General features: G+C 45.4%; 1 protein-coding gene across 6 annotated transcripts in view; it reads left to right on the forward strand.

Annotated features, from left to right (window-relative positions):
- The window catches only part of LOC149307744 (transcription factor HES-5-like), a 46,539-nt gene that overhangs the window by 13,192 nt on the left and 13,745 nt on the right, over positions 1–19,602 (forward strand). For 5 of the 6 annotated variants that reach the window (XM_089534381.1, XM_089534382.1, XM_089534378.1 and 2 more), the window contains one exon: positions 1,771–1,932. In XM_089534381.1, the coding sequence (XP_089390507.1) occupies positions 1,882–1,932 (51 nt within the window). In that variant the 5' untranslated portion in view covers positions 1,771–1,881. Of the gene's footprint in view, positions 1–1,770; positions 1,933–11,947; positions 12,293–13,133; positions 13,315–13,799; positions 15,376–19,602 lie in introns of those variants that run through there. The other variant, XM_089534383.1, reaches the window with a different exon arrangement.

The following is a 19,602-nucleotide window of genomic DNA, read 5'->3' on the forward strand; positions in this document are numbered from 1 at the left end:
GGATCACCGATACGAAGCTGGTTAAAGGGGCCGCCGTAGTGTCAAAGGGCGTGTTCTTCCCACCTTCATGGTGGCAGCTCCTGACCCACATTGCTCGATTGTAACTATTAACCAGATGGTCTTTTGGGAGTTGAGCGTTTCCCCCCCCCTTCCCGCCGCGCATTGAGGCTCAAACACCATAACTAATGTTGCCTGTGGTCGCAAGGCACACGTCTATTGTCCCGGCAGAAAGGAGGGAAAGTGTGGGAAACTCAGTGGAACTCAAACCCACACAGGCTGGTGCTAATAACTCCATTGTGGGAGATGAATGCGCCGTGAACTCACGTGTTCCTTCAGTTGGGGACGCAAGAAATCCAAGGGGCGTGGAGGAGTTTTTCTCAAGGACTCTCGTTCCCCAAGAAGAAACCCAAGGAGGGGGTAATGGGATGCGGGGAGAGTAAGGCAATATCCCCCTTTATAAGCTCCCACTTGGGTACGAATTCAGTGTATCGACCCAGTTGCCGACAACTAGCGCGGTTGCATTTAGAGTGCAAGGAGTCTTACCCGGGTTCAAGCATTTCCGTGCAACAGGTTGCCACCTTCCGTAGGTGTTTAAGAAATCCTTTCCGTTCATTTTGCAAACCCAGTACAAACAATGTGAAGTCGAAGGCTTTCACGGTCGGCATGCATAGATTTTTGTGGGTTTTCGGACTATGCGGCCATGTTCTAGAAGAGTTTATTCCTGACGTTTCGCCAGCATCTGTGGCTGGCATCTTCTCTGAAGGTCTTCTCTGAAGATGCCAGCCACAGATGCTGGCAAAAAGTCAGGAAGAAACTCTTCTTGAACATGGCCACATAGTCCGAAAAACCCACAAAAATCTACCAATACAAACACATTTGGGGTTTCCTAAGGCTTCAAACCTTAGTAAGGAAACAAAAATATTTGAATGTCCAAAAAAAAAAGAGGTCAAAGCCAAGCCTGTTAAGGTCTAGCTTTAAATTAGTAGAGTAGCAGAAATGTCTAACTACTAAGAACTGAGACTGACTCCAAAAACAACAAACATGCAACATGTACGGTACTTTAAAACAAAAGTTTACTAACGGCTTTAATCTAGATTTGCATAGAAGCTATATCCCAGTGATGGCGAACCTATGGCACACGTGCCAGAGGTAGCACCCAGAGCTCTCTCTGTGGGTACATGTGCCATCACCCCAGCAGAGAGTTTTCCGGAGTTTGTTACTAGAAAGCCAGAGGGATATGGCACTTTGCAATAAATAAGTGGGTTTTGGGTTGCAGTTTGGGCACTCGGCCTCTGAAAGGTTCACCATCACTGCTATATCCTAATCCTCCAGATGTTTTGGACTTCATCTCCCAGAATCCCTGACTGTTGGCCAAGGTGGCTAAAACCTCTGGAAGCTGAGGTCCAAAACACCTGGAGGACCAAAGTTTGGGAATCACTGCCCTAAACTATTCCTCATAAGTCTTGGTTTCCGGATCCTTTCAAATCTTTGTCGCCTTCTTCTGTCTCAATTTATCAATGTCCTTCTTGAACTGGGCTATTCAGAATAGGGCAGAATATTCCAGGTGAGGGTGGTCACGAAAACCAAAATAGATTTGAACACGATCGTTCTGTTGAAGTAACCTACAACTGTGATGCTCCTCTCGTTCTTCATATATCACAATGTTGGTTCGTCTTGAGCTTAAAGCATACTAAGAACTCATAGATCCTTTGCACATATTTTTGCTCTCACCCATATTACATTTTTGCATTTGATTTTCTCCAAATGTAGCACTTCACGTTTATCCCTGGGATCAGCGAAGAATTGGAAGAGACCCCCAGGGCTATCCTACCCAACTCCATTCTGCCATGTAGGAAGACACCATCCATGCATCCCCAATAGATGACCACCCAGCCTGTGTTTCCAAAGAAGAAGACTCTACCACCTTCCAAGGTATCATGTTCTACTATTGAATTCTTCCTCATGTTGAGGTGGAATCCCTGTTGCAATTCACTTTTGTTAGTTTTGGTCTAGGTCTTCGGTCAACAAAGGTCTTATTGACTCATGCTTTTGTCTTCAAAGGCATTCCTCTCCAGCCTTCTTTTAGTGTCACCTGCTGATCTGATGAGCATGCTTTCTGTTCTTCCATCCAATCATATATAAAAATGTGCCCAGAGCAGTGCTACCCTATTTGTCACTTCTCTGATGACAAGGAACCATTCTGTGAATATGAGCACATGCATTTGTTGTTGGTGCGCCTTCAAATCATTTCCAACTTACGGCAGCTCTAAGGTTTTATCATGGGCTTTTCTTGCAAGGTTGGTTCAGAGGGGAGGTTTGCCATTGCCTTCCTCTGGGGCTGAGAGAGCGTGACGCACCCATGTTCACCCAGTGGTACCATTTGTGAGCAATCTGTCAATATCAACATGTGAATTTGTTGTGGTGTGCCTTCAAATCATATCCAATTTATGGCAATCCATAGGCTTTGCTTGGCAAGGTTAGCTCAGAGGGCAGTTGTCATGCCTTCCTCTAAGCCCGAGAGAGTGTGATGCGCCCATGTTCACCCAATCTGTGAGCAATCTGTGGGTATGAGCACATGAAACTGTTGCAGTGTGACTTCATATCATATCTAATTGATGGTGACCCTAAGGTCCTATCATAGGCTTTGCTTGGCAAGGTTGATTCAGAGGGTAGGTTTGCCATTGCCTTCCTCTGGGGCTGAGAGAGTGTGATGCACCCATGCTCACCCAGTGGTACCATTTGTGAGCAATCTATAGGTATGAGCACATGAATTTCCAACTTATGACGACTCTAAGATCCTATCATGGGCTTTTCTTACAAGGTTGGTTCAGGGGGATGGGATTGCCATTGACTTCCTCTGGGGCTGAGAGAGTGTTATGCACCCATGCGCTCCCAGTGGTACCATTTGTGAGCAATCTGCGGATATGAGCCCATGAAATTGTTGCGGTGTGCCTTCAAATCTAATCCAACTGTAAGGTCTATCGTGGACTTTTCTTGGAAAGTTTGGTTCAGAGGAGGGTTGCCACAGCATCCTCTAAGCCTGAGAGAATGTGTCCCACCCATGTTCACCCATTTGTGAGCAATCTGTCAATATCAACATGTGAATTTGTTGTGGCATGCCTTCAAATCACCTAAGGTCCTGTCATAAGTTTTGCTTGGCAAGGTTGGCTTAGAGGGGAGTTGCCATTGCCTGGCTCTGAGGCTGAGAGAGTATGACCCCCCATGTTCACCCAGTGAACAATCTATCAACATCAACATGTGAATTTTTTTGTGATGTGCATTCAAATCATTTCTAATTTATGGCGACCCTAAGGTCCTATCATGGGCTTTGCTTGGCAAGGTTGGTTCAGAGGAGGGTTGCCATTGCCTTCCTCTGAGGCTGAAGCTACTATGAGAGAGTGTGTCTTGTCATTGTTCACCCAATGACTTTCCATGGCCGAGCAAGGATTCAAAATCTGGGCTCCTATAGTCTGAGACTCAAACTACTATGACATGCTTACCTTGTAAACTAAAATGAGAAGGCACTCTTAATCATACATGTGATGTGCTTAACTTTTTGCTAGGAACATAAGTGTTTGGCAGCGGTGAGACACTCTTGCACATTTCTGGCTTAACATTAAAACCTTGGAACAGTGAAGGCGGGAAAACCTCTGTATAAAATGCCTCCCTTGAAGCAGTTCATCCCCAACCTCATGCATATTGCCCCCCAACTCCCCCCTACCCCACTTTCCCCCCATTTTGCCTCGTGGAAATTCCCATAAGTTCCCTTTATTGGATGCACAAGAGGGATTTATTATTTCCTGGTTTATTGACTCTGAAAAGCCCGAGGGATTAAGGCTGCTTTGCACATGAATGCCCGGAGTGTGTTGCACAAAAGGCCCGGGCTGTGGGATAATGTCTTTGGATGTGGGAAAGAGCTGACCCTCCAGGATAGCAGGCTGGTGCCTGATGGTAAGAATCAATTATCTTTCAAAGGAATACATTGCCTCAGCGCCCAGCAAACTTCGGAAGCGCCACTCTTCCCATCCGGGTTGCGCCTCTACTCCCTTGCAACTTACCAGGGAAAAATTTTAGTTTGAAAAGACATTTACACTTACACATGAATTATTCCGCAGGGTCTCAGTGCATCACGTTAACCATTTCTTTGGACGCAACGAGATCCCATTATTAATATTAATATTGCTAATAATTTATTTGTATCCCTCCATTTCCCCAGCACCGGGACCCAAGGTGGCTCACAAGATTCAAAGGACAGTGCAATTCAAAACGTAGAAAAACGGTACATTAAAACAGAATTAAATGGTTGCAATATTAAAATACGCTTGTCCCTCCGCATTCACTGGGCTTAGGGGCACAGGACCCCCATGAATGTGGAAGAGCCACAAATAACAGAAACACTATGTTTTTACTTGAGAGAATACATCTCTAGGAATCTCTAGGTCCTCCAGCGCAACTCTGTGGTCAACATCTGCCAGACGTTGGCCATAGAATTGTGCTGGAGGAGCTACAAGTGACTAGTGGAGTGTTTTCTCTAGGCATCTCTAGGTCCTTTGCAACTCTGTGGTTCACATGTGCCAGACGTTGACCATCGAATTGCACTGGAGGAGCTATAAATGCCTAGCGGAGTGTTCTCTCTAGGCATCGCTAGGTCCTCCAGTGCAACTCTGTGGTCCACATCTGCCAGACATTGACCATAGAATTGCGCTGGAGGAGCTCAACATTAGGAAGAACATCAAGGCAGGTAGAGTAATGGGATGAGGACCACTTTGGGGGGGGACGAATTAATGTTAAATTAATAGTATATACTGTTGTGGAATTATGAATAGTATATGATGAAAAGAAGACAGTAAGAAGAATGAAGATATATATATATATAGATAGATAGATAGATAGATAGATAGATAGATAGATAGTGTGAAAGGCAAGAGTTTAATCTGCCCTGGAAGCATTGAGTACTCTCTCATCCATCCAGCCTTTAGTATGTACACAAATAGTAATTCCTGCTGGAATGTTGCATGTTCTTTGGTATTGTTTTCCTTGGCGTCATCCTTTATATCTTTCATTACATGCCCCTATGTTTTTCCCTCGATTTATCCACAGGTCACATCAAAATCCATAATTTTGGCCCCAAACTTGCCCTCAGTTTATATATAAGGCTGACATATAGTCAAGTATAAATAGTAAGATGAATAAGATTTAGCTAAGGTAATTAAGAAGGAATAATCAATGTGATTTGCTATGTATTGTATGTGGAATATGATGTAAAGGATATTTTTAAATGCTACTTTATGTAGGTTGTAATAATAACCTGCATAAAATAATAATAAAATTAATAATAATAATTAGTAAGAAAGTAAGAAAGGGATGAACTTCAGGACAGTAAGAGTTGTTCAACAGTGGAAGATGCTCCATGGAGAGTGATGGAGTCGCCTTCTTTGGAGGTTTTTAAACAGAGGCTGGATGACCATCTGTTGAGGATGCTTTGATTGTGAGTTCCTGCATGGCAGAATGGGGTTGGATTGGATGGCCCTTGGGGTTTCTTCCTTCTCTATGATTCTATAATTCTATGATCTAGACACTATACTTCTATTGATGCAGCCTAGAATCACATTTGCTTTTTTAGCTGCTGCATCACACTGTTGACTCATGTTCAATTTGTGGTCTTCTAGGACTCCTAGATCCTTTTCAACATGTACTGTTGTCACGCCAGGTGTCCCCCATCCTAGATCTGTGCATTTCAATTGTGTAGTACTTTACTTTTTTCCCAATTGCAATTAATTTAGTAAGCTTTGGCCCAATTTTGGCCCAGTTACTACTTCATTTCTCCATGCTCCTGCCTCCTGGATCTTGCTAGTGTCTGGCTGAGTTCCTGTGCGCATGTGAGCATACTCAGGATCCCACTTTCTCAGGCATTGAACCATTGCAATGAACCATCCGCCATCACTGGGCCAGAACAAAACACGTGTGTCTTTGAAAATGGCACGAAGCACAGTTCGACAGACAGATCTTGGAGAGACACCAATCTGCAGACATGTTCAAGCGCCAGAGACAGGGCTACATTTTTTGTGGCCATTCGTGACAACCTATGGAAGCTTGGTTGCATTTGAAAATCTGGGTCCAAACGTTGATTTTACCATTTTATATAAGGGACACCATTTTGCTCTGCCATTGGATATAATATGACTTGAGCATTCACAGATTTTGGTTCCATGGAACCTGAAACCGAAAAGTTACACTTGGTCTAACTTGTCTTGCTTTCTCCTCTAACCTGAGTTTTCCCCGCAGCCCCAGCCAGATGTTAAGCCCTCCAGAGATAAAAAGGGATTGTCCCCCCCCCCCAAAAAAAAATGTCTCAGCCTGACTTGACAGCTCTTGATCAATGGGCTCCTGCCCCACTGCAAACCGCCAAGGCGATGCAGATGGCCTGCCCAAAGCAATGCTTCCCCCCGCCTTCCCCCAGCCGAGGCACAAAGCAAAGTCAAACAGCATTGCTAATGCAGCTTGTAGGTTGGCACACTTCCTTTCTCCGAGGGCCTCAATGCCTTGAATAGGGAGGCAGTGTGGGAAACTCAAAGTGACTCCACACTCACAGCCCAGGGTCTCAGCTCCACATCTGCCTGGGGCTGACAGGCGCCCAAGGAGGGGGCCTGAGATTAAATGGGGCCCAGATGAAGACGAGGAAAAGGCCATCCGCGCCGGAGCCATAGATCAAAAGGGAAGTGCAGTCGCAAAGGGGAGCATTCGGGATGACCATTACGCTTGGCACAAAAAACGCTTCCCAAGGTTGCGTCTCCCTTAGCAGGAGCAGAAGTGCATGATGTTTGGGAATATTTGCATAGACGTCGTAAGATTAGCTTGGAAGATGGGTTGGGATTTGGGACTATTTCCATAGATATCATAAGTTTAGCTTGGAGATGGGTTGGGATTTGGGACTGTTTCCATAGACATCAGGAGGTTAGCTTGGAGATGGGTTGGGATTTGGGACTATTTCCATAGATTAGCTTGGAGATGGGTTGGGATTTGGGACTGTTTCCATAGACATCGTGAGGATAGCATGGATTTTAGATTTTGGACTGTTCCAGATTTGGGCAAGTCACACCCTCTCAGCCCCGCCATAAAAGCCCTTAGGGTTGCCATAAGTTGGAAAAGACTTAAAGGCACACCACAACAGTGTTGTTATTAGTGTCTTCATATCTCTGGGGAAGTGTTCATCTCCCGTTTTATTGTTATCGGTAGCTACATAACGTGCAAAATAATCTTTTCCCACTTCTCTAGGCCTCCTGGATGCATGGTTAAGGAGCTTATTCCTCTCTGGGCCAGAGAGGTTTGAAATCCACCGTGTTTCCCACACATTTCCTGAATGGCATTCATCCTCACCACAATGGAAGTGTGCCGCTCCACACACACACGCACAAAACCCACATTAGCAATGGTCCTTGACTTGGCATTGTGTTCAGTGGGAAAAACCCTCGTCCCAGAAGGCCATCTGGGGAACAGCAAGGGCCATCCCAGCCCCATCCGAAATGCACACTTTGCAGGGGCAAACCTTTTGCAAGAATGCCTTTCAAGGCAATACACATCACACCTGAGTACATACACAACACCGGTGTGACCTAGCGAACTGTACAGTCATTGTGTTGGAAAGGTTGTGTTGCATTGTCCATTTTACTGTCACCGATAACTACGTAACTTCCAAACCCTGGGTCTCTCTCAGTTACAAATGCATCTGAGGAAAGGTGCTCAAGTCTAATAATATTCAATTGTATTTAATGGGACTTGAACATCCATAGATTTTGGGTATCAGTGGGAGGTCCTGGAACCAAACTCTAGCAGATACAAAGGGCCCATAATAATAATAATAATAATAATAATAATAATAATAATAATAATAATAATTGTATTTAATGGGATTTGAGCATCCATGGATTCTAGTATCCATGGGGGATCCTGGAACCAAACCCTTGTGGATACCAAGGGCCCATAATAATAATAATAATAATAATAATAATAATAATAATAATACTCCATTGTATTTAATGGGACTGGAGCATCCACATATTTTGGTATCCATGGGAGGTCCTGGAACCAAACCTTAGCAGATATCAAGGTCCCATGACAATGGTGATGATGGTGATGATGATGATGTAATAACAATACTCCATTGTATTCAATGGGATTTTAGTATCCATGGGGGATCCTGGAACCAAACCCTGGCAGATACCAAGGGCCAGTAATGATGATGATAATGTAATAATAATATTCCATTGTATTATTTGAGCATCCATGGGTTTTAGTATCCATGGGGGATCCTGGAGCCAAACCCTAGCAGATACCAAGAGCCCATGATGATGATGATTATGATGATGATGATGATGCAATAATAATACTCCATTGTATTTAATGGGACTTTAGTATCCATGGGGGATCCTGGAGCCAAACCCTAGCAGATACCAAGGGCCGATGATGATGATGATGATGCAATAATAATACTCCTTTGTATTTAATGTGATTTGAGCATCCATGGATTTTGGTATCCATGGGGGATCCTGGAACCAAACCCTAGCAGATACCAAGGGCAATAATAATAATAATAATAATAATAATAATAATAATACCCCATTGTATTTAATGAGACTTGAGCATCCACGGATTTTGTTATTCAAACCAAACCCCTGGGGATACCAAGGGCCTACTGTAAATCCCATAAAATAAAGGGATGCCGTTTCCTAGTACTTTATTTTAATGTCATGTCGCTTATTCTTTATCTATTAGTAATGCAGCAATGATGTGCCATTATAGATGAAGTGGCACAGCAAACTTAATATATGTCCCTCATTCCAAAGTGGGGGGGAATAGTGCAAATATAATTGTGGGAGCGTCCCTTAAATAGCCACACACACACACACACACACACACGCCAGAGTACACACAACAGAGAGGGATTCTGTGCATGCTTTTGAAGAGAGATGGGAGATGAGGTTGGATCAGTTTTCCCAGCCCTTCACATAAAAGGCTTTGAGCTCAACAGCTGGCATTCTGGACAAAAGGCGACCAGGCTTTTCAAGGCTTGAACAATGAGATTGTGGGCAGCGGGAAAGCGGAGGGAACCTGGCCTCGGACTCATTCACACCGCACCCTTCTCCTACCATGTCCACTTTGTGGGATCCTGGGATCTGTAGTTTACCAAGCACAAGACGTCCCTGGGTGGGAATGCTAAACCTTCCCACCCTAAACTGCATATGTCACGATTCCATAGGATGGAATTGCGGCCAGGGCAACCAGACCTCCAACTTTTCCAAGTTTGGGGTTTGTTCAGGTTTACCGATAGATTTATCTATCTCTGGGTTTTGTATTGTTTTGTTTTAATATTTATATTTATTACTGTATATCCTCATATTTAGGATAAAAAATGATCCGGTTCCCACTTAAATCGAATCGTCGAAGGGGGGGCATGCGCTAGACCCATTTAACCCGTGTCTTTTTGATGCTATTTTCCGTGTCTTTTTGGATACACCGATTCCACGCAAGTGTGAACCAGATGCGGATCGGAATCGATTTAAATTTGCCCTTCGGCAGTCTGGAGCGGGTCCATTTTGAACCGATTCATTCATGAATAGGAACCACAAGTGGGTTATTTTAATAGGGGAAAAATGCGATCGGGGCAAATGTAGTGGGGACCACGCTCCGCTGTCGAATCAATCCATCGATTCGGATCGCAAACCGCTTTTTTTGTAAGTGGGAATGAGGCCTTGGTCACCCTGAATTGTAGCGCAGTAGTAAATGGGATAGAGAGACATGTCACCTTCTCCCTTACCTGAACTTAAAAGGGGAGGAAAGAATGGAAGGAAGGAAGGAAGGAAGGAAGGAAGGAAGGAAGGAAGGAAGGAAGAAAGATCAGGAGTGTGCAACTTGTATATAATGCAATAGTGAGCTGGATCAGGGCTGGCTCTGCACTGTGGAAATAATGCAGTTTTACACTGCTGGAACTGTCCTGACGTAATCCTGGCCTTTGTAGCTTGTTGTGGCACCAGAGCTCGCTAACAGAGGAAGCTAAACAGCTCACAAAACTACAAACCCCAGGATTCCATAGCATTGAGCCATGGCAGTTCAAGCAGTGTCAAAGTGGATGATTTCTGCAGTGCGCTTGCAGCCCAGGATCAGGCTGCAAATACCTCCCTGGGCCACAAAATTCACTGGGGGACCTTGGGCTGGTTGCTTTCTTGACCTTCCTCACATGGTTGTTGTGAATGCAAAATGGTGTGTGTGTGAGTGCGTGCACATGCAAGCTTCTATCTCAGGGCAAGACATTGGAGGGAAAAGGGATATAGATATGTTGGAAACATAGCCATCCATCCGTCGGTCCATTCATCACATGAATGAAACATATGATAGTAGTTTCTGATCAGTAGCTTATTTATTAGCTCTGCAGCCCTCGGTTCATCTGTGGAATTCAAAGCAAGACACATACTGTATATATTCATATATAATTCTAGAAATGTAGGTTAAAGAATTGACCCAGAGAACCTGGGTCGACTTGTTCATGGGTCAATGTGAGTACTGTACTATCTATCTATCTATCTATGAGCCCCTTCTACTCTATCAATCATTCAACCTTCAGTATGAGTACAAATAGTTATGCTTGCTGTAACTTTGTAAGTTCTTTGGCATTGCTTTCCTTTGCTTCAACCTTTACATCTTTCATTACATGCATCTAAGTTTTGCCCTTGACTTATCCACAGGTCACATCAAAATCCATAATTTTAGCCCCCAAAACCTGCCCTCGAGTGATACATGCAGTCGACTTACAGTCAGCTAGATATGTTAGTTGCAGAGTTTGGAAATGTCCCTTTTCGGTGTACTGAAATTCCCAGCCTTTTCCCGAACCTAGGCTGCTGCCATGCTGCAAAAAATATGTATGGGCGCATTGGGACATGTGTCCCCCCACGGTCCAGCGAAGGGTCCTTCTGACCTGCTCCCTTCCCAACATGAATGGCTTGAAATACATTTGAAAAAAGTATACATTCCAAATAGCAAACCTTGATTTGTCCATTTTATACAAGGGAGACCTTTTTCCTGTGCCACTGTATTTAATGGGCTTGAACATCCATAGTTTTTGGCATCCATGCGGGGGGGGGGGGGGTTTCCTGGAACCAAACCCCAGCGGATACCAAGGGCCCAGTGTACACTCATCCCTCCATATTTGTGGCTTTGATATTTGCAGATTTGATTATTCACGGATTTTATTAATATGTTCTCTCTAGAAATATCTAGGTCCTCCAGTGCAACTCTGTGGTCAACTTTAAAAGCTGCACTGAAAGACCTAGAGGCTCCTAGAGAGAATACGCTACTAAGCATTTGTAGCTCCTCCAGTGCAACTCTGTGGTCAATCCCTGGCAGATGTTGACCACAAAGTTGCGCTGGAGGACCTAGAGATGCCTAGAGAGAATACTCTACTAGGCCTTTGTAACTCCTCCAATGCAGTTCTATGGTCGGTGTCTGTCAGACATTGACCACAGAGTTGCATTGGAGGATCTGGAGATTCCTAGAGAGGTGTCCTCTCAGGTAAAACCATGGTGTTTTCATTATCTGTGGTTTTTCCATGCTCACGGGTGTCTTGTACTCCTAACGCTAGCAAACATGGAGGTACAAGTGTATATGTAACTCACTTATTATTCATAAAATATGTCATAAGGAATCTTTCAATAACAAAAGCAAAACAGTAGTAATAATATGTATGCACGCATTGGGGCATGTGTCCCCCGAGGGTCCAGGGAAGGCTCCTTCCGACCTGCTCCCTTCCCAACATGAATGGCTGCAGTGCAATGCACCTTGTGATGGCTTGGAATGTGATTGATCTCTTCTGTGGCCTCAGCCACTGGAAGGCCAGCCTGTTCCCAGCTCCTTGTGGGTGTGTAATCCCCCGATTTCAATCTTTCACGTACCACAGACTCTCCACCTGCTCGTTTTTTTAAAAGAGAGAGAGGGTCATTATCCCCGCGGCTATTCAACGTCAATGGAGCATGCAAGAAGAGCCGCTTCTTCTATTGTGTCCCTGGACTCCTTCTGATTGGCTCTGGAGTGTGGGAAACTCATGGGAAGCTGAGACCCACACTGTCTCGGGCAGCCAGAGATGTATAAATGGAGGGCAGGGACAGCACACGGCCACCGCACACTTCTGGCTCGGCATCCCCACTTGCGAAGCCGCCTCTTGCCTTGGAGAAAAAGAATGGCTCCCTCCGGTATGGTTTTCATGGACCCAAACAGCCTGCTCACACCGAAAGAGAAAAACAAAGTAAGTAACACCATGCGCTTCTCGGATAGCTATGTGACGTGGCTCAGGGAGCCCAGAAATGCTCCTCTTCTGGATTACAACTCGCATCGTTCTCCAACCAGCATGCTGGCTGGAAGATGTTGTTGTCCAAAGAAGGAATCCTTTCAACCTATGAAGTCGAAGGCTTTCGTGGCCGGCATCTGTAGTTTTTTGTGGGTTTTTCACGCCACGTGGCCATGTTCGAGAAGAGTTTATTCCTGACATTTTGCCAGTATCTGTGGCTGGTAGCACCAGAGAATGCATTCTCAGCATTCTCTGAAGAAGCCAGCCACAGGTGCCGGCGAAACATCAGGAATAAACTCTCTCAGAACATGGCTGCATAGCCCAAAAAACCCACAACAAAGAATGATTTCAACTTTTTAGACCTGTTCAACAGATGCTAGGAATTAGTAGTGTTGTGGGTTGAGACCAGAGGCAGATGTCCTTAGCAGTGGATCGCTCTGCATTGTGGAAATCATGTTGTTTGACCCCACTTTTAACTGTCATGGCTGTCATCCTCCAGCATCCTGGGATTTGCAGTTTTGTGAGGCAGCGGCACTCTTTGGCAGAGAAGGCTGAAGGCCTTGTGAAACTGCAAATCCCAGGCTTCCATAGGATTAAGTGCGACAGCACTTAAACGCATGGTTTCAAGCCATGTAGATTGACCCTAAATCCCTGGCGCAGAGTTTTCATTGAGCTTTCAAAATTCCTCGGCTTTGTTCGGAGCAAGTCGTGACGGCTCATTTATAGCGCCGCTCTACGTTTTGCCCTGAAATGCTTCATCCAAAGGTTTGCTAATGGGAATGCCTTCCTTGTTTTGCAGCTTAGAAAGCCAGTGGTGGAGAAGATGCGCCGCGATCGCATCAACAGTAGCATCGAGCAACTCAAACTTCTGCTGGAGAAAGAATTCCAGCGGCACCAGCCAAACTCGAAACTGGAGAAAGCAGATATCCTCGAAATGACGGTGGACTATCTGAAACAGCAAAGCCAGCTGCAGGCAAAAGGTGGGTAGACTGAACTGACTGAGCTTAGATGCCCCAAGCCCTGTGTCGGGACAGGGAACAAAACTTGGCCATGTAGCGAAGTATAATAACATCCAAAATCCACCAAACGGCAATACCTTTATTGGATCAACCGATATACGCAAAATGCACATGGCAAGCTTCCAAAGCTCCACTAGCTTGGGACTATGACAATGTTAGCCACAAGCCAGTGGAGGTTCGAAAGCTTGCAGTGTGTATCTTGCATGATTTTGTATGATGAAGAAGCCTGTGGAGCTTCATCATGAATTGCAGGCATTGCATTTGGATCGATAAAGGTATCACTGTCCTGTGGATTGTGGCAATCATTGTACCTCTTTGTTTTTTGAATGGTCATATTTTGGGCACGGTCTTGGCAGAACTTATTACTCGATTTGTTAAGAGTGATTGCAAGGTGTCCCAAAAACATTGTGTAACCCGTTCTCTCCTTTTTCTCTTCTCTTCTCCAGTGGTAGGACCTGCTCACAAAGACACCCAGGTTGACTTCAAACAAGGCTATTCCAGATGCCTTCATGAAGCCTTCCAGTTCATGTCGCTCCACAAAGTCCACACGGAGACCCAAGCCAAGCTAGTGAGCCACTTCCAATGCAACCAGCTGTCTACATCTGAAGTTATGAGTTTGCCCTCCTTGAAGAGCTCCCCATCCAAAAACATCCATACCATCTGGAGACCTTGGTAGACAGATGGGGGTTAAAAACCAAAAAGGACTTTGATTCCAGAGGGAGGGCGGTACAGCCCTGGTCCTCTTCTTTGTAGGGAACATTTTCCCTTCTTTAATATTTATGGGGAGAGGGTCTGTTTTGGAGGTGGGGGTTGTGGTTGGGCTGTGCACCACAAGCAACACAGCCTTGGTCCAATTTAGGAAGGGACATGTACCTTCATAATGAAGACGATGATGTATGTTGAACGGCAACTTTGTACGTTGTCAACGTAGTAAGATTTTCTAAATCGTGATGCTGCTAAATGAGGGGCGGGGAGGCTTTGGCGCTCCAGTTGTTGTTGGACTGCAACTTCCATCATGCCTCAACAGTGGCCAGATTGGTCCAAGTTCAGAGTCCGAATAAATGAAAGCCAACTCTGGAAGGCCATAGCTCCCACAGCTCTGTGGTAGAGGCCCCTGTAGTAAAAATATCACTCGCCACATCCTTATCAATAGTTCTGCTTCCGTATCTCACTGTGGCCGCATCCGCACTGCAGAAATAATGCCCTTCAACACTGCTTTAGCTGCCATGGCTTCTTCCTATTGAATCCAGGGATTTGTGGTTTGTTGTGGCACCAAATAGCTCACCAAGCTACAAACCCCAGGATTTAATAGCATACAGCCATGGCAGTTAAAGCGGTGTCAAACTGCGTTATTTCCACAGTGCAGACTAGACCTAAGAGAGCCCTTTCTAACATCTGTACCATCTATAAGCTTCTGTACCTTGGTAACTTGGCAGAAAGCTTCATTTTAAGCTGGTTTTGGATGGTTCGGGACTCTCTTTCTTTCAAGAAGAGACAAAGCGCTCTGACATTTCACCGATTCTCAGCCATCCTCCAAGAAGCCTTTCTTAGGAAAGCCCTACCTTCTTGCTTTATGTTAAAGAAAAAATGATTATTATCCAGCGAGAGATTGCAATGATTTGATGTTGTACATTTTATGAGAGTAAGAAAGAGTAGCTCTTCCTGATGTTGTTTCTTTGGAATGATTCACGGCTTCCTTGCCATTCCCCTGGTGCCATTTCTTATAGGAAAACTATGCCCTCTTGCTTTATATTAAAGAAAAAAAGGATTATCCGGTGAGGGATCATTGCGATTTGATGTTGTACATTTTGTTTGTGTGTAAGGAGGATTCGCTCTTCCTGGCGGTCTGTTTCCGTGAAATAACACGTGTTTCCTCTGTTATGAGAAATGTTACCATTCGCGACGGGTGGTTTATAATTTGTATGTGTTTTTTCCTGCTGCTAGGATCATTGTGCAGTGCGCATACTGTGTATGCTTGTTGTGTGACATTACTGGAAGGGGACGAAATAAAGAAAAACCTGCCTTGTACCCTTTTCTCTGCTTGTTCCCTTGATTTTGACTTACGGACCAAAGAGACACCTTGGCCGTGACAAACTAAGGCTGCGTCCGCACTGCAGAAATAATCCGGTTCGACGCCACTTTAACTGCCTCGGCTCCATGCTACGCATTTCTGGGAACTGTAGAGTTCCCATTTGGTGCCACAGCAAACCACAGCTCCCAGAATTCCATAGGAGCTGTGGCAGTTAAAGCGGATTATTCCTGCAGTACAGATGTGGCATACGTTCCAAGCACCACTGTTGTTCTTGTCTCCATCCCAGATGGTTATTTCTTAGAACCCGAACTTGGCACTTTTGTACTACAACTCCCCAAACTCCCCAGTGAGTTGGGAATCCCTTTGGCCATTCTGGAGTCCTATCTCCCAGCAGCCCCATTCCCTCCGAAACGGACACGTTATCTATATTCCCATTACATAGGATCAACACTTGGAGTTTTTGTGGCCCCATTAGAGTCTGTAAATACAGTGGGTCCTTGGTATCTGCTGGGGTTTGGTTCCAGGATCCCCCGTGGATGCTCAAGTCCCATTAAGTATAATGGCATAGCAAAATGACGTCCCTTGTATAAAATGGAAAATCAAGTTTTAAAATAGATTCGCCTTAAGGCTCCCATAAGTCAGAAACAACTTGAAGGCACACAAAACAGAGGAACATCCTTTGCTCAGTTGAGGACTCTTTTGCAAAGGCTGCATCCGCACTACAGAAATAATCCAGTTTCATAGAATTGTACAATCGTAGAATCATATGAACTGCCATGATGGCTCGATGCTATGGGCTTTGGGGAATTGTTATCTGCTGGAGTTTGGTTCCCCGCGGATAACAAAACCTATGGATGCTCAAGTCCCATTAAATGTAACGGCAGTACAAAATGGCGTCCCTTATATAAAATGGAAAATCGAGATTTGCTATTTTGAATTTATACCTTTTTTGGGGGGAGGGGGGATATCCCAACTTTTTGGACTGCAAATCTCATAATCCCCGACCATTGGCGATCTTGGTGAGGCTTATGAGAGTTGACGTTTAAAACTGCTTGCGGTGGTCTAGGGAAGGGACATGAAATGGAGAGGTGGGAAAGCAGGGGCCAACCTTGAGATGCTGCAGTGCTCTGCTCAGCCGTAAAACCTACTGGGAGACCCTGGGCAAGTCACACTCTCTCAGCCTCAGGGGAGGACGGCAATGGCACACCTCCTCTGAACAAAGCTTGCCAAGACAACCTCATGATGGAAGCATGGCAAACCACCTTAGGGTCGCCATAAGTCGGAAATGACGTGAAGGCACACAACAAAAACGGCAACAACACTTACAGTTACCCTCTGAGAATCCAAAGGCAATGGCAATAGGTCAAAGGCTCATGCCAGGAGTGGACAAAGGTGTGGGCCAGTGTTGTTGGTCTGCATCTCCCATGGGCCCTAGCCACCATAACTACACACTCCTACCTTCTATCTACCTACTTTGCCTTCTTTCTACCCTCCTTACTTTCTATTTATTCCTATCATTCTCCCCTTAGTAGTACTGTCTATCATAGATTTATAAAGGAGACAGTGTAATAGAAGAGTGTTAAGTCCTATGGTAAATGTCCAGTGTTTGTTGTTGTTGTATGTGTGCATGTTTAAAAGCGGTGTTGTGTTTTACAATTGTTTAATAAAACTTTATTAATAAGAAGTTTTCCCATGAACTTCTGGCTGACAACACATTTTTGCGTCTTGCTTCTTGACGCTTGGCATCTGTCCCTGTGAGTTCCTCCGCTGGATTTCCCCTCCTTTTCTAGCCAGCTTCCTTTCAAACTTGACATCCCAGGTCTTGGGTAATTCCAAAAGAAGAACAAAGTCAGGGCTGGTTTCCTCATTATGTATGTCATAGTTGTTGTTGAACACCCAAACAATGATCCCTTTATCGGGCCAAACAAAATGCACAGTGACACATTGCAAGCTTTCCAAGTCACACCGGCTTCTTCATCCAGCAAACGGGAGAAATAAATGGAAGATGCTAGTCCTAGGCCTGCATTTTATGCTTCTTGTCTTAGTTCGGATGGCAGGGAGGGCTATCTGAAGATGGCACCTAATGCTTTGGGCATGTATTCACGGGTAGATTTTCAAAGTCAAGGAAATTTAATGCCCATTTGCAATTCAAAGAAGATGTCCCCTTGGAATCCATCATGTCCCCTTTCTTTGTGAAGCCATAGGCTCCGATGTAGGGAGAGGATACTGAGTTTATTGCAGTCGAGTTGGCTTCAGGTTATGGAGAGCCTATGGATGGCCATCTGTCGGGGATGCTTTGATTGTGATTTCCTGCATGGCAGAATGGGGTTGGATTGGATGGCCCTTTTTGGGGTCTCTTCCAACTCTAGGATTCTAGGGTTCTATGAATGAGAGACGGGGGTTTGGATCGGGGAGGAGAAACCCACTAAAGCGGGTTGATTTTCACACAACATCATTGTTAAAGCGGTCTTAACCCAGACGGAAAGTAGACAAAAACCGCTCCTGCATGATTTCTGCAGGTTGTGTATGTGTATGTGTATATATGTGTGTGTGTGTGTGTGTGTGTATAATTATTTCATACAATACAATAGCAAAATGGCATTTTATTCTTTCTGTCTCTTTCTGTCTTTCTTTCTTTCTTTCCAGGGTTTATATGCTGCCTTTCTCCCACAATGGGATTCAAGGCAGGTTACATTGGACACTTAAAAAGATCAAGGTTTTCTATCCCACATCGTGTGTGTGTGTGTGTGTGTGTGTGTGTGTGTGTGTGTGTGCGTGCACACACACACATATATACACACACACATGATATTTTCAATCCAGAGGGTGGAATCTGTTTGGCTAAAGCATCCACGGAGTGTCCTTTCAGCTCAGCCATTATTTCAAGGCAAAGGAGCAGGGCCAAAACACAACATGGCAACCCTAAAAATGGGAACCCTGCCAGGGTCCACTTCTGCACTGGATTCCAGGCCTATGGGCCCGAACAGACAGGCCAAAATAAAGCTGCTTCGAGTCACTTTGGGGGGATGCTGTTTCAGTGACACACACCCATCTTAAGAGGCCAGAAGCTGTGCCAAAGCTGCACTCCAGTCCTTAGGATTGGAGTGTGGCTTTGGCGCAACTCCCGACCTCTTAGGACGCATGCATCATTTAAACAGCACACCTCCAAAGTGACCCAAAGGAGCTTTATTTAGGCCTATCTCTTTGGGCCCTGTTTGCCTGGAGACTAGATGGTTGTGGTCCAAACTGACCCTTTTTCACTGCCTCACTTGTTGAGTCACAATGGGTCACAATGGGTCTCTACCTCACTTGGTCACAGTTGCACCTTGCCTTTTTCTGAGGTTTGCTCAGAGTGCTCCCTGCCTCAGTTTTGGAGGTTTGCTCAGAGTGCTCCCTGCCTCAGTTTTGGAGGTTTGCGCAGAGTGCTCCCTGCCTCAGTTTTGGAGGTTTGCTCAGAGTGCTCCCTGCCTCAGTTTTGGAGGTTTGCGCAGAGTGCTCCCTGCCTCTGTTTTGGAGGTTTGCTCAGAGTGCTCCCTGCCTCAGTTTTGGAGGTTTGCTCAGAGTGCTCCCTGCCTCAGTTTTGGAGGTTTGCGCAGAGTGCTCCCTGCCTCAGTTTTGGAGGTTTGTGCAGAGTGCTCCCTGCCTCAGTTTTGGAGGTTTGCTCAGAGTGCTCCCTGCCTCAGTTTTGGAGGTTTGCTCAGAGTGCTCCCTGCCTCAGTTTTGGAGGTTTGTGCAGAGTGCTCCCTGCCTCAGTTTTGGAGGTTTGCTCAGAGTGCTCCCTGCCTCAGTTTTGGAGGTTTGCTCAGAGTGCTCCCTGCCTCAGTTTTGGAGGTTTGCGCAGAGTGCTCCCTGCCTCAGTTTTGGAGGTTTGCTCAGAGTGCTCCCTGCCTCAGTTTTGGAGGTTTGCTCAGAGTGCTCCCTGCCTCAGTTTTGGAGGTTTGCTCAGAGTGCTCCCTGCCTCAGTTTTGGAGGTTTGCTCAGAGTGCTCCCTGCCTCAGTTTTGGAGGTTTGCGCAGAGTGCTCCCTGCCTCAGTTTTGGAGGTTTGCTCAGAGTGCTCCCTGCCTCAGTTTTGGAGGTTTGCTCAGAGTGCTCCCTGCCTCAGTTTTGGAGGTTTGTGCAGAGTGCTCCCTGCCTCAGTTTTGGAGGTTTGCGCAGAGTGCTCCCTGCTTCACTTCTCAAGCGATTGGGCATCATCCTTGGCTCTTCAGTGAAACCA

The sequence above is a fragment of the Sceloporus occidentalis genome, unplaced genomic scaffold, assembly GCF_023333645.1.
Source record: "Sceloporus occidentalis isolate IW3139 unplaced genomic scaffold, rSceOcc1.0.p SCAF_8, whole genome shotgun sequence".
In the NCBI taxonomy this organism is placed as follows: domain Eukaryota; kingdom Metazoa; phylum Chordata; class Lepidosauria; order Squamata; family Phrynosomatidae; genus Sceloporus; species Sceloporus occidentalis.